This window comes from Acinonyx jubatus, chromosome B1 (assembly GCF_027475565.1).
Source record: "Acinonyx jubatus isolate Ajub_Pintada_27869175 chromosome B1, VMU_Ajub_asm_v1.0, whole genome shotgun sequence".
Classification (NCBI taxonomy): Eukaryota; Metazoa; Chordata; class Mammalia; order Carnivora; family Felidae; genus Acinonyx; species Acinonyx jubatus.
In genome coordinates, this window is record NC_069382.1 from 117,050,150 (window position 1) to 117,064,493 (window position 14,344).

The following is a 14,344-nucleotide window of genomic DNA, read 5'->3' on the forward strand; positions in this document are numbered from 1 at the left end:
GAAGTATTTACTTAAGAATCTTTTCTTCTAAATTATTTAGATGAATTCAACCATGTGGAAGGCTGGCCCAAGTAAGTGTTAGAATATCCTTTTCCTAGATTCTCCTTTAAGCACCGCCCCCCCCCCCCCCCCCCCACTTAAGACTTCCAAGGTCTTATTTTTGCCTTATTTATCTCTAGGAGAAAGGTAGTAGAGTCAGAAATCCAAGTAGGAAGAGTTATCAGTTGAACCGGTTTAGTTGGCAACACATATGACTGGCATGGTGCCTGCAGTTGAATTATTCTGTTTTGATACATTTTTTAAAAGTGTGGAGTAATAATGATTCTTTGGCGTTCACTAGAGGTGGTTTGAAGCAAAGTTCAGTCAGAAATATAAACAAATGTTTTGGGTCAAAAATGAGGCAAGGCCATAAAGTAAAAAAGCCACTTTGCTGGGGGAGGCTCTTAAATTAGCTGTGGAAGTAAATCCAAACGAGACCATTGCCTGCATGCTTTGATTAGTGCTGAATCACCTCTTGCAGGAAATTGGAGTTTTGATCCAGTTTCTCTGACCAAAGTCTTTATCAACACCAACCAGATAAAAGAGTATTGAATGAGAATCAGGGGTAGACGCAGGGGGAGTAGCCTTTCTGGGACGCTTAAAGCTGGACAAAGAGATATTGTTCAGAGACACTTAGACCCTGACCCTGCCTTCTGTATGTGGCTGAGCTTGTGGACTCCTGGAGCAGAGTTTAGTTCAAGAACTGGAGGAGTCCAGTCTTTGTAACTCTTCCCTTAAACGACTGCATGCAGATTCTTTGAATGAGTTCTTTAGAAAGGGTGACTAAGCCCAAGTACAGGTGTATGATGGCAGAGCAAGAATTTGTTTTCTAAACTCTTGCAGGATGGTGCCTCCATGGAGAGGCTCACCGTCTTCTACCCGTTACCGAAAGCAAGAGCCTGGGAGAAGGTGTGGCAGGTTATGCTGTGTGTGTTCTTGCTGTGGGCAGCCTCATTGCCTCTGTTTAATTCTGCTTCAATGGCTCAATAAATCTGGTGTGCAGGTGGGGTAGAGAAAAGTATGTGTCACCTTTTATCACCTGAAATAGCGATACCTCAAAGGTATCATAGCTGCTTGGAACCGAAAGATTCTTACATATTTCCTTTTAAAAAATAAGCCTCATTTTTAGTTACAATTTTGCAAATACAGAAATCCACCTGGACATTGTATTTTGCTTGGCTCATCAACTTGGACAGTTACAGAGCTAATGGAAAAGCCAGAAATCACATAGCATTTTTAGCTGATTATGTAGGATATTATATTGGTATCCATACTTTGTCACTGATTAGCAACTAGTGTGTGTCCTAGTGAGACCTTTTGTTTCCATTGCTGTTCTCCTGTATTCTGCGTGTGACCATGAAGTTAGAACTGTGCACGTGAGGTCTCCCCTGTAATGGATACCACATGTGAGAGTGTGCAAGTCACCTCAGGTCTGAGCCATCTTCCATTTATGAGAAAGCTTTCCAAATACAGTTGACCCTTAAACAACATGGGGTTGAACTGTGTGGGTCCAGTAATATTAGGATTTTTTTGGTAAATACAGTACAGTACTATAAATGTATTCTGTCTTCCTTATGACTTTCTTAATATTTTCTTTTCCCTAGCTTGCTTTATAGTAAGAACACAGAATATAATATATACAATACACAAAATATGTGTTAGTTGAGTTTATGTTATTGGTAAGGCTTCTGGTCAATAGTAAGTTATTAGTAGTTAAATTTTGGGGGAGTCAAAATTACACACAGATTTCTGACTGCACAGGGTTTGGTGCATATTAACCCCCATATTATTCAAGGTCAATTGTGTTAAGTTCTAGTTCATTTTATAGATCTAATAGGAAAGGCCTGTCCACCCCTCCCTGTTTGTTGTTTTTAAGGGGAACTATTATGAGTTGTGACTGAAGGGTTGAGAGTTGAAATTTGCAAAATTGGAAGAAATTCTTTCTATTTGAACTTCAAACCACATTCCTACATGTCAGCAGCGTGCACTGTGAATTCTGGACATGACGTCTCCCCCCCACACCCCACCCCCTCCCCCCTCCTCCCCGCTTCCCTTCCTGCCATCTCTCTTGAAGTTGTTCAGAAGTGCAGTGCTTTGTGGGGAAAGATCTTCTTTCCGAAATAGAGGCATGTTGAACATATATTTTAGTTTGTGGATTAAGCATACCACACATGCCAACAGGGCACAGAAATAATAGATTCTCAAAAGCTTCTAATTGCATCTGAGCAACTGCCATGAATTGTCATCTGTGTGTTCTCCAGTCTACATTTGCCAGAGGTATTTGTGATAATGGTGGTTTTATTTCACTCAGAGGATTTTGTGTGTATGGGAAAAGGAGACTGTGAGTTTTAAATAACTCTTTCTGTTACTTTTTAAATTTTTTTCAGCGTCCTATGCTTTTTTCAGGTGTACTGTGTAGTGAATCGACATTTGTGTACATTACAAAGTGCCCACCATGATTAAGTGTAGTTACGATCTGTCACCATATAAAGTTATTATAATATTATTGATTGTGTTCTCCATAACTCTTATAAATGAATATTTATAATATTTGATACAATTGTAACATTTTCTTACGATTACTAATATATGTAACATTTTTATTGCCGCCCTACTGATTTCCTTCTTCATGTGTATGTAGTGAAAAGGACCTTTGGTACACTGAGCTCCTGGAGGCAGAATTATGTATGAGAAAGTGCTACCTAGGAGTCAGGTCTGGGCTCAAAGTACTGCCTGATTTAATGTTTGATTAAATGTTTGATTACAATTAAATGTTTGATTTAATGGCTTGAGCCTCCGTTTCCTCATTTGTAAGGTAGATGTTAAAGATGTAAGAATGCCATGAGGTAATGTCCAGAATGTTCCAAGCCCTCAACAAATGTGCGTTCCTGCCCCTGTGGACTCTCCCTCCTGTGCCCAGTCCCTGGAATCCTGACAAGTCAGACACAGCTGGACCACGGGCAGGATAACCCTGACTGTCTCACCCTGGCCGTGTCTTAACTTTCCTATTTTTAGAATATGGAGGAAAGTGGAAAATGCTTCATTACTTTGCTCGACATTTCTTCGCTCCACTGTTGCCAGTGGGATTTGAGGATCAAGATGCGTTTTTCATCTATGGTGTGTCAGACCTTCACTCTGACTGTAAAGCGACGCTCACTGTAAGTTGCTTGGTTTTTTTTCTCTTTAAGATAGAGAGTTTTTGATTATTTCTTGAGTGATTTGGTTATAGCTCTTGCAGGAAAAAGAAAAGAGAAAAAAATGCTAGGCAAAAAGAGAGGGTAGAACCTCAAAGAAGTCCTGGGTCACCTGGGTGGCTCAGTTGGTTAAGCATCTGACTTCAGCTCGGGTCATGATCTCGCAGTTCGTGAGTTCGAGCCCCACATTGGGCTCTGTGCTGACAGCTCAGAGCCTGGAGCCTGCTTCTGATTCTGTGTCTCCCTCTCTCTCTGCCCCTCCCCTACTCGTACTCTGTCTCTGTCTCTCAAAAATAAATAAACGTTAAAAAAATTTCTAAAAACAAAAAAATTAAAAAAAAAAAAAACACCTCAAAGCAGTCCTGGGAGGCTGCAATTTGGAGGACACCATGAATAGGTGCCAGTTATAGAATAACAACAATACACCAGGTCGTGTGTGTTCCATGGATTACTTTGTTTAATTCTCACAACCGCCTGTGAAGCCAGTGCTGTTATTATTCTCATTTTACATGTGGAGAAACAGAGCCTTCGAGAAGTCGAGTCACTTGCTCAGTTACATGGTAATACATAGTAGGACTGGTCGAACCCTGTTCAACCCAGGTTCATAGGCTCTTAACCAGTTCTGCTGTTCTGATTTGCATCTATTATTACTGGTGTTCTCTAAAAAAAACAAAACAAAACAAAAACAAAAACAAAAGCAAAAACAAAAAACACAATAGTAACCAAGTAACCAAGAATGTTTGGTTTTGCTCTGTCTTGTGTCTCCCTAGGTGAGAGTCCACACGTGGAATTCCCTGGAGCCCTTGTGCTCCTCTGAGACCGAGCGTTTTGTCATGGAAGCAGGGAAGGCCATTCTCCTATACAAGGAGCAGGTGCCTGCATTGTTGGGGCGTTGTGGGAACTGTACCCGGCAAAGCTGTGTGGTTTCCTTTTACCTTTCAACGGACAACCAACTTGTGAGCCCAACCAACCATCACTTCCTGTCTTCGCTGAATGAGACCGTGGGGCTCCAGAAGGCACACATCACCGTAAGTACCAGTGGCCTGGGGTCACGGTGGCCTTGCAGACCTGCCCTGCTTTGGGGGCAAGCACGCTGCATTCTGCATTTTGCAAAATTTCTCCTGGGTGCTGAGTTTACCTGGGACCTGGGAAAGGTCAGCCTCTTCCTACTAGAAGCAAAGACCAAATGACTTTTTTTCGAACTCAGTGTTTGTCAAAGTTTAGGGTTCCTGCCATCCTGCTATCCCTTGGCCCCTCCGGAGTGGGGCTGGAGCAGAGGGCAGGAAGCGGCAGTGGGAGTCATCACCTCCGATGGCTCCTGCACTGACTGCATTCCAGGCTCTGTCCCCGGGGCTCTGCTGCCTCATTCCTGAAGTATGAAGTGCTGCATTGACACTGGAGCAAACCTGTGTAGAGGGGAGGAGTAACATGCTGCAGCCAGGAAGCCCCAGGAGAAGCATGCTGATTTTGAGTCTTTAAGTAGAGTCTATGCATGTTTTTTAATGTTTAGTTTTGAGACACAGAGACAGAGCATGAGCAGGGGAGGGGCAGAGAGAGCAGGAGACACAGAATCCAAAGCAGGCTTCAAGCTGTCAGCACGGAGCCTGACGCAGGGCTCGAACCCAGGAGCCCTGAGATCATGACCTGAGCTGAAGTTGGACGCTTAACCGACTGAGCCACCCAGGCGCCCCGAGTCTATCAATTTTTAAAAACACCCCTCAGGGGCACCTGGGTAGCTTATTTGGTTGAGCATCAGACTCTTGATTTTGGCTCAGGTCATAATCTCATGGTTCATGGGATCAAGCCCAACATCGACCTACCTAAGATTCTCTCTCCGTTTGCCCCTCCCCCCTCTCGAAAATAGAAAAAAGAAATTCCCTCTACTCTCTTTGATTTACTGCTTCAAAGTAGCTTAATCACCAAATCTATAATTGCCAAGAAGAAAATGGGATGACCAGGATGTGTTGTTATAAAAATTGTGCAGCTGGAGACGTTGGAATCTGTATAGTTGATTTAAAACCTTTCCTACCCTTTCCCCCACACACAGTGATTAAATGTATTCTTCAAGAAAGTTTTATTCTCTAATTTTAGTGAAGTTTAAGCTTGTTTTACACCTTTACTTAATTGAGAATGCTTTAGTGAGAGGGTTTTTTTGCATTTACTTAAGACTTTTTTTTTTTTAAGAGAGAGAGAGAAATTGCATGAGCATGGTAGGGGCGGGGGGGGGGGGGGTGCGGATCTTAGCAGGCTCCACACTCAGTGTGGGGCCCAATGTGGGGCTTGATCTCATGACCATGAGATCACGACCTGAGCCGAAATGAAGAGTGATTTCATTTCGGAGAAATGACTGAGCCACTTGACTGAGCCACCCAGGCGTCACGCATTTACTTAATCATATAAAAACTCAGTCTTTGAACTGAAAACATATCTTTCTTAATAGCGAAATATTCACATAACGAAATGCAAATTATCTATAATAACTGATGTGGAACAGCTATGAAGGGAATTATATACTTTGATGTAGTTTCTTTCCAGAAAAAAAAATGAACAAAACCAAAAAATATGTAGCAGATAAATTTGCAATCTCTAGACTTAGGATTTTGAAATTTCTTTCTCTTTCCTAAGCCAGGCCTTCATGAGCCTGGGACAAGTGGGTGTGAGAGAAAAGTGGGACTTGTTCCTTTGTCCTACCTCATTTGGATTTCAATGAGACCTGCCCTTCCTAAAGGGATGTAATAATAGTAACCATAGCTAACATTCGCTGCCCGCTTAATATAGGCCAGACGCTTGGGTGCGCTATCCCCAGTAGGATGCTGGGAAATTGTTTTCCATGGCTCCCTGAAGCCAGGGTACAAGCTCGAACCTGGACTCTGAAGTGAGATTGAGATGTGACTTCTGATTGGAAGAAGGCAATACGAGGGAGCAGGCACCAGTGTGGCTTCTGGCTTTGGCTTTGGAGCAGCAGTAGCCGGGGCCTCCTGGCAGCTGTGTGGGCCGGATGTGGGGCCAGCCGTGTGAATTGCATGCCTGGGACTGACTGCTTTAGGGTCTTCACCGAACAGCTGGGCGGCATGATTTGGGAATGTAACCTCTTGCTTCAGTCCTGAATCTCTGACCCTCCGAGAGATACCTAAAACATCTTAAGTTTCTTTTCTGTTTTCTCCAAAGTATGGTTTCTTGTTTATAACTCAGGACCCTGCATGATACGTAAGGCCAAAATGATATATAGTAAAAACAGTGCCCTGAAATTCTTCATGCCACATATAATATGTAATGTCAGCCCTACCGTGTGGCATGTGTGCATGTTGAAGAGTCATGTTTCATGTCAAATGCACAGCTTTAAATACCAGATCACACTCAGCTGCAGGCTCACACTGAGAACCTCACAAACCCCTACCCTCGGGGCACAGCCCAACCTGGCCTCACTTTAGCATGTGCTAATTGGCTAGTTCATGGCAGGACTGAAACTGCACTGTCCTTTGCTGATATTGTGTGGGATTCACACATGTTAAACGTGCTAATGATGTGACTTTATGGGACCATGCGACGAAAGAGAGAAAACTCCAACGGTAGAGCTTTTGTAAGTGCCTGGCAGGCGGCTGTCTAGATTGCTGGATCTTTTCAGAAGACAAGCTCCATGGCTGTGCTCTGCAGCCAGCGCCGCATATATCCTGAGAAAGTCATTTCAGCTTCCCGGCCCTTATGCAAAAATGTTCCTCCCTTGATCCCCTGAGAAAAACTGTGAAGGACACAATGCTTTGAGCTTCTTGTGAACCGCTCTCCTTAATAATTAGAGACTGCATGTTTCTACACTTGGCTTGAGATTACAATTTGGTAATTTCCCACAGCCTTAAATAAATTTCCATGTTTTTTTTCTTAGTATCTGACACAGTGCATGGAATATAAGACTTTGGCAACTGCAGGACCAAAGTTGTAGCGAATGTGCTCCTTGATGGGCCACAGAAATGTTCCGATAGGTATTGTGTGTAGAATAGATAGATCTCCCCTCATCGTTCACTTAATTTATCTTTTTCTTTCAGGCCAACATCTCCCAGCAAGGTGACACATTTGTGTTTGATCTGGAAACCTCGGCTGTCGCTCCCTTTGTTTGGTTAGATGTAGGAAGCATCCCTGGGAGATTCAGTGACAATGGTTTCCTCATGACTGAAAAGACAGGGACTATATTATTTTACCCTTGGAAACCCACCAGCAAGAGTGAATTGGAGCAATCTTTTCACGTGACTTCCCTGACTGATACTTACTGAGGGGTTACAGGTTGTATTTTCAGCGAACTCTGGAATAAAGCATTTCGAAGGCACCGGCCGAAGCTGAAGACAAGTTGAAGAGGCTGAGAAATGTGTCTGCTTGCGGCCACACATCTGATTCATCGCTCTGTGAAGACTTTGTACAGAGCATTCTTTCGGGAAAGGTTGTTTACTCAGGTGATATCCTCCAGCAAGGCTGTGCATCGGTGTTCCTCTGTGCCAGGACTGTAGTTTTATCCCTGCCCCCACAGCTTTAGCAAAGCCATGACCCAGTTATGACCCAGTTGTAACCCAGCCACCTCCTCCTACCCTGGAGAGGAAGTCCACACATAAAGTCCTCTCAGGGAATCGCAGGAACATGACCATTGTGGTATCTGTGGAAGGTTGTGAGGTCACGTAGGCCTCTCCTAGTTAGCTTTGAAAAATAATGAATAATCACAGTGAAGCTGCTTTGTTATTATTCCCTGAGGAAATGGAGGTTAAACAGTCACAACAGAGAGAGATTTCTGGGTAGTAGCCACGTTGTTGTTTTTGTTGCTGGAAAGTTTGGGGTGTTGACTGTCGCCATTTGATTACTTTTTTGGGTAGGGTTCTTTTTTCCTTTGTGGGTTTTGTTATAAAATACTGTTTTGACAATAACAGCTTCTTTTTTTCAAAGGCCATTTAGAGTGATTCTCCTTTGAAAAATAAGCTCACATTGAAATGGACATCACTGTGGTCACTTTGGAAACTTCTGCGTGTCATATGCTGTCACCTGTAATTATGTATGGGTTGTAGATGTGGCTAAATCCAATGAACTTTCCAATTCAAAGTCTGTGAGTTAGATTTATATTTGTTGACCCTGGCAACAAAGTGGTGTTTCTTTTAGCTTCGGTTTCAATCATTTTATATTAATATTGATTAATTGTAAGTTGCTGTAAATTTGTTTTATTGTACATGATCATGTTTATAAATTATATTGATAATGAAACAAATGGGTCAAAATGTTAATAGATGAGGTGTGTAGGAATTCTTTTGGACTGCTTTTGCAACCATTCCATAAGTTTGAAACTACATCAAAAATTAAAAGTTACATAAATTGCACTGACAACATGATATTTCATCTGCGGCTTAATCATTCCATAAACATTCATTTGTGCCCAGTATTGTGCTGGGCATGAATTTCCCTTTAGCTCTCAGCAACTTTTTATTCTACTTGATAAACTGGGAGAGTTTAAAGAATCTAAATTAAGATGTTTGAAGGGTTTTCTCTGGGAAGAATCATGTAATTGGTTATGGAATGGACTGGCGGTGAGAGTCTGGCTTTAAAATCAAGACGAATTAGGGGTGCCTGGGTGGCTTAGTCGGTTTTGCCACTGACTTGGGCTCAGGTCATGATCTCACGGCTTGGCACAGGAGTTCGAGCCCCGTGTCAGGCTCTGCACTGACAGCTCGGGGGAGCTGGGAGCCTGCTTCAGATTCTGTGTCTCCCTCTCTCTGCTTCTCCCCCACTCGTGCTCTGCCTCTCTCTCTCAAAAATAAATAAACATTAAAAAAAATTAAATTAAAAAAATAAAAATAATAAAATGAAGACTAATTAGATAATAGATTGTTTTAAGATGTGAGAAGATTTAGGCCACAGTTCAGTGACTAAGAAGAAAATAAATGCAGACAACCTGGCCTCTCCTTCAATATCTAGGAGTCTCCTCATTTTATGTGTTATTTCAATATATATATAAAAAAAAGTCTTATGAAGGCCTGGGATTTGGGGATGCAACTCAGAAGCTTCTTACTTGATAAATATATAATTTTCTTGTCACTGTTGAAATTCTGTTTTATCAAACAGTTGCTGAAGGACAGGGACACTCTTCCGTATCAAACTAAAGAATTTTCTGGGCCGGGTGCTCTGTGAGGTAGGCTTTGAAATGCATGAGCCATAATTTACATCACAATTCTGCCCTTACTCACTCAATCAAGTTACTTAACTTCTGTGTTCAGTGTTCTTGTGGTGAGATGGGAATAATTACATTCACCCTGTACCTTTGTTTTGAAGAATAAGTTTTAAATTTAGTTGGAGGGCGAGGCCCAGTGCTGGCAAGTAATGAGGGCTCTGTAAATGGAAGCACCATCCTGGGATGTGAGAGAAGGCAGGGTTTCCAGCCACACTGACATGGGTTGCAAACCCCAGGTTCTGAGGCCTAATGGTTGTATAACCTGGGGTTACCACTTGACCTGCTCTTTAGCTCATCTGTAAAATGCAGATAATCTCTAACCTTCAAAGGTAGTTCTGTGGACTAAACGACAGGAGCAAAATAAATGCTGAACAAATGGCGGTTGCGCTTTACTTTTTTTTAACATCGTAATCATTTTTACCCAATTAATACACGAGGCAAGAGTAAAACTGAAGCAAATAAAGGCAGATATCTTCCAGATGTATTTTTAAGAGGGGAAACAGACATCAGAACAGAATGACTTTGTAAAGGAAGAAAAAATTAATGAACAGACATAAATATAAGCTGACAACTGTTGAAAGGAGAGAAATATGCTACATACACATCATTTCTGTAGGAGAACGGTAACATTGGAAACATTCTTCCACCTCATGTGTGGCCCTGTGGTTAGTCATTTCTGCCATCTTAATAGATTTTATTTTGCCACATTTACTGGATTAGAGTCTGATGTGCTCACTCTTGGCTTTGGGTTTGAGAAGACTTTTCTGTTAGTAGTTCTGCAAACATTAATAGAATGGAAGGATCCGGTCCTTCTGCTGCACTGGATGCAAAGCACATTCCAGAGAGTGTGAGATGAAGAGAGGTCGGTTCACAAGATTCCATCTTCTCGTCTGAGAACGAAGAGGACAATAAAAATGGTAATTTTCTCATTCACATTCACTGTAACTCTTCTGTATTTTTTTTCTTACTTGACTTTTCATTGTGAGGGGTTTTCAAACCATGGGAAGTCACTTGGAAAATAAATAGGAAGATTGTTTTCTCTGTTGGAATGAAAGTGAACTGGAGCGCAGGAGAAATAAAGCTGTGTTTCCCACGCATTCCCAAAGTGACAGAGACCTAGACAGAAAGAGTAGTCTCTTGGGCTCTCAGAGATGAAACTCCCCAACTTGGAAAAATTGTGGGAGAAAAACAAGTAGATATTATTTGTGCATGAAATCCAAAGCATTTCAAAATATGCCCAGAGTCTGCTTTGACGGTGAATGTAATCTTATCGGTTCAATAAGCACATAAAATCTAAAGGGCTGTGCAGAAAACGTATTTAATAATATTCTCAAGTGAATGAGGGAATTCTTGTTTTCTAATTGACTTATCAGAGGGCATGAACCCGTGTGATACTGTACAAACCCCTAAAAGTCACGGACAGATCCGGTATTAAGACACATCTGTGTTCTGACTCTAAGGACTATTTGACTTAAGAATGTATTCGTTCATTTAGCAAGCATTTATCGAGGAGCACTCTGAGCATCAGGCACTGTCGTCCCTGGAGGGATTGCAATGAAAAAAGGCAGACCAGTTTCTGCCCTCCTGGGCTGTCCATTGTACAGGTGTCCTCGAAAACCAACCTCTGTGCTTCAGAGCCCAAATATAACGCAAACACAGAGTTTGGGATAAAGGGGAACAATAGCCAGGCAAAGGGGGTTGCAGCAGGCTCTGGCCTTCAAAACCTGCAAGCCCCTCCACCCCCAGGAAAGGGCTGGGGGGTTTTATAGGGAAATACAGCATCCAGCCGGTTTCGACAGGAATTCTGTATGCTGCCAGCCTCCTTAGTCCAGTTAGTCGTTTTCAGGGTGGTATCAGGTTCCTAAAGCAAAAGGCTAAGAGGGAGGAGGGGAGCTTTGCAGATGAGAAGAAAAAGGTTATTTTATTATTATTACTTTTTCAGTGTATTAGGATTTATTTATTTATTATTTAAATAAAAGTTAGTTAACATATAGTAGGGGCACCTGAGTGACTCAGTTGCTTGAGCATCCGACTTCAGCTCATGATCTCACGGTTGGTGAGTTTGAGCCCTGCATCAGGCTCTGTACTGGCAGCTCAGAGCCTGGATCCCGCTTGGGATTCTGTGTGTGTCTCTCCGCCCCTCCTCCTCTCACGCTCTGTCTCTCTGTGTCTCAAAAATGAATAAACATTAAAATAAATTTTCAAAAAAGTTAACATATAGCGTAATTGTGATCTCAGGAGTGAAATTTAGTGATTCATCACTTACATAAAATCAAGCTCTGCTGAAGCATTAGTGCAGCCATTTTGATTTTTATTCAACTTCATGCTTTCAGGGGGAGACAGACAATAAGCAAGTAGACAAGGCTATTTCATCTGGTGACAAGTCCTATAAGGTTACTGTGACAGTGATGGGAAAGCAATGTTAGATAAAGCCATCTTGCTCAACACTTTAGGAAAAATTTTTTGAAAGTTTATGATAAACAAATGAAAAAAAGGTTTTTCAACTGAGAAAAGAGTCTTAAAAGACATTATAGTAGGGATGCCTGGGTGGCTCTGTCGGTTAAGCATCCGACTTTTGATTTAGGCTCAGGTGATGATCTCATGGTTCATGGGTTCGAGGCCCGCATCAGGTTCTGAACTGGCAGTGAGGAGCCTGCTTGGGATTCTCTCTCTCTCTCTTTCTCTCAGTCCCTCCCTCCCTCCCTCTCTCTCTCTTTCAAAATAAATAAATAAACTTAAAAAAAAATAAAAAGAGAAGCCAGAAATTAAAAAAAAACAACCACAAAAACCTTCACTGTAAATACCTGAGGAAGAAAAAGGACAATACCAGGTAGTTGGCTAGGCTGGGCTCTGAGCTTGTGATTGTTAAGCTGAGGCTGAGCTAACCTGCCAGGATGTCTTTGAGCCCTTGAATACGGGCCAAATAGTGAATGGGTTTTGCAGAAATAGGGGTATTGCATCACTGTGTCAGGTTTTATCACTATCTCTCCTTATATCTGTAGACATGGGTTACTCAATCCTGCCATGAAAGAAAAGTTTGCAACAATAATGCAGCTTAATCCCTTCCATCAGATCTTAGCCTTTACACAGGATTTATTGAGCAACAACTTGTGGCACATTATGCTATGAGCATAATACAACGTACACACCTGTACAAAGGATGACAGTAACACCTAAGTGACCCCAAATTCCTGGGAAATGGGATGTCGGGATCATGGAAATTTCTGGTTAGGAAGTAGTAAATCATTCCTGGTTCATCATCCATGTGAGAACAATACTCTTGTTCTTATTCTGTTATTGTTACTTATTATGGCTTTTGTAAAATTTACTGGATCTTGGGAGCCAATTCACATATTTCTAATCGGTGGGGCAGACATTAATGGTGGGCCCCCCTACAGCTGTTGTCCCCTCTTCTCTGCTAATAGAGGTGACTTTGTGTCCTGCCTCAGAGACTGAATTGCAATTGGTTATACTAATTGGATTCTCCTTTGCCAGTGATTGGTCTAAGGTGAGGCACGTGGCCCAATTCTGGCGAATGAAACACAAGGTGGCATTTAATGAAGGGTTTGCCGAGACAGCAGAGTGGGGGGAGGGGTAGGTTTTCCTGCCAGACAAGAAACAGACCTGAGGACCTGAGGAGGGACTCTACTGTTGGGTGAGGTTGAGAAGCTGCTGTGTGAGGACCTGATACTTGGAGCTGCTGCAGCCTTTTTGTGAGCTTGAGGAAACATTATTGACATGGTGGAGGGAGTGTCAGAGATGTTGAACTTTGAGTGAACCCTGTAATCTAACTCCGGTCTTCTTACGAAAAATAAGGCCCTATTTTTCTTAATCCAGTTGTAGTCAGGTATTCTGATTTTATAACCCAAAGCATGTGACTTGATATAGCCGTTAAGGGTATGGGCTTTGAAATCAGACATAACTTATGTTTGAGTTCCAGAACCCCCACTAATAGGCTGTTCGATATTGTATTTAAGTTACTGAGTTTTTCTGTGCCTTAGTTTCTTTATCTTTAAAACTGGAGTAATACGATGATAATAATAATACTAATAATAGTGAAGGCTTAATTAGATGATGCATACATACGGATAGCACACAATAACTATTCAACAAATGTTAGCTATCACGATTATCCTTTCCTCTGTGTTAAATCATCAAAGGAAGACTAAGCACTGGGTGATGGTTGGGTGCCAGCCAGGGGAGCTGCTGAGAGTGGCTGCAGCAGTGGGACCTGGAAGGGGGAGTGGTGAGCACCTTGATTCCTTCCCAGAGCCTTAAGCTCATCACCCTACTTGGTCATTCTGAAGTTACAACCGTAGAAAGTGAGGGTGAGGTCACACAGGTCATATTTGGCCAGCAGATGATTTTGTTGGCACAAAGAGTGGTTTTAAAAGTCGAATTACTTGGGGCACCTGGGTGGTTCAGTCCATTAAGTGTCCAGTTCTTTAAATTTTTTTAAACATTTATTTATTTTTGAGAGAGTCAGAGACAGAGTGCAAGCTGGGGAGAGGTAGAGAGAGAGGGAGACACAGAATCTGCAACAGGTTCCAGGCTCTGAGCTGGAAGCAAAGGGCCTGACTCGGGACTCGTACTCACCAACTGCGAGATCATGACCTGAGCCGAAGTCAGATGCTCAACAGGCTGAGCCACCCAGGTGCCCCAAGTGTTCAACTCTTGATTTTGGCTCATGTCTTGATCTAGCGGTTTGTGAGATGGAGCCCCATGTCAGACTCTGCACTGACAGCATAGAGCCTGCTTGGGATTCTCTCTCTCTCTGCCCCTCTCCTTCTCTCTCTCAAAATAAATTGATAAACTTAAAAAAAATTTTTTTTAAGTTGAATTATTTGTTACCATTTAAAAAAGGGACATTCTGGGATGCCTGGGTGACTCGGTCAGTTAAGTGTCTGACTCTTGA

The 14,344-nt window shown here is 42.3% G+C and overlaps 1 protein-coding gene across 6 annotated transcripts in view; it reads left to right on the forward strand.

Moving 5' to 3' along the window:
* Window positions 1–8,588, forward strand: part of MANBA (mannosidase beta) — a 110,223-nt gene extending 101,635 nt beyond the window's left edge. For 5 of the 6 annotated variants that reach the window (XM_027061579.2, XM_027061589.2, XM_027061587.2 and 2 more), the window contains 3 exons: window positions 3,055–3,197; window positions 4,004–4,261; window positions 7,274–8,588. In XM_027061579.2, the coding sequence (XP_026917380.2) occupies window positions 3,055–3,197; window positions 4,004–4,261; window positions 7,274–7,498 (626 nt within the window). In that variant the 3' untranslated portion in view covers window positions 7,499–8,588. Of the gene's footprint in view, window positions 1–40; window positions 72–3,054; window positions 3,198–4,003; window positions 4,262–7,273 lie in introns of those variants that run through there. The other variant, XR_008296223.1, reaches the window with a different exon arrangement.
* Window positions 8,589–14,344: the final 5,756 nt, after the last annotated feature.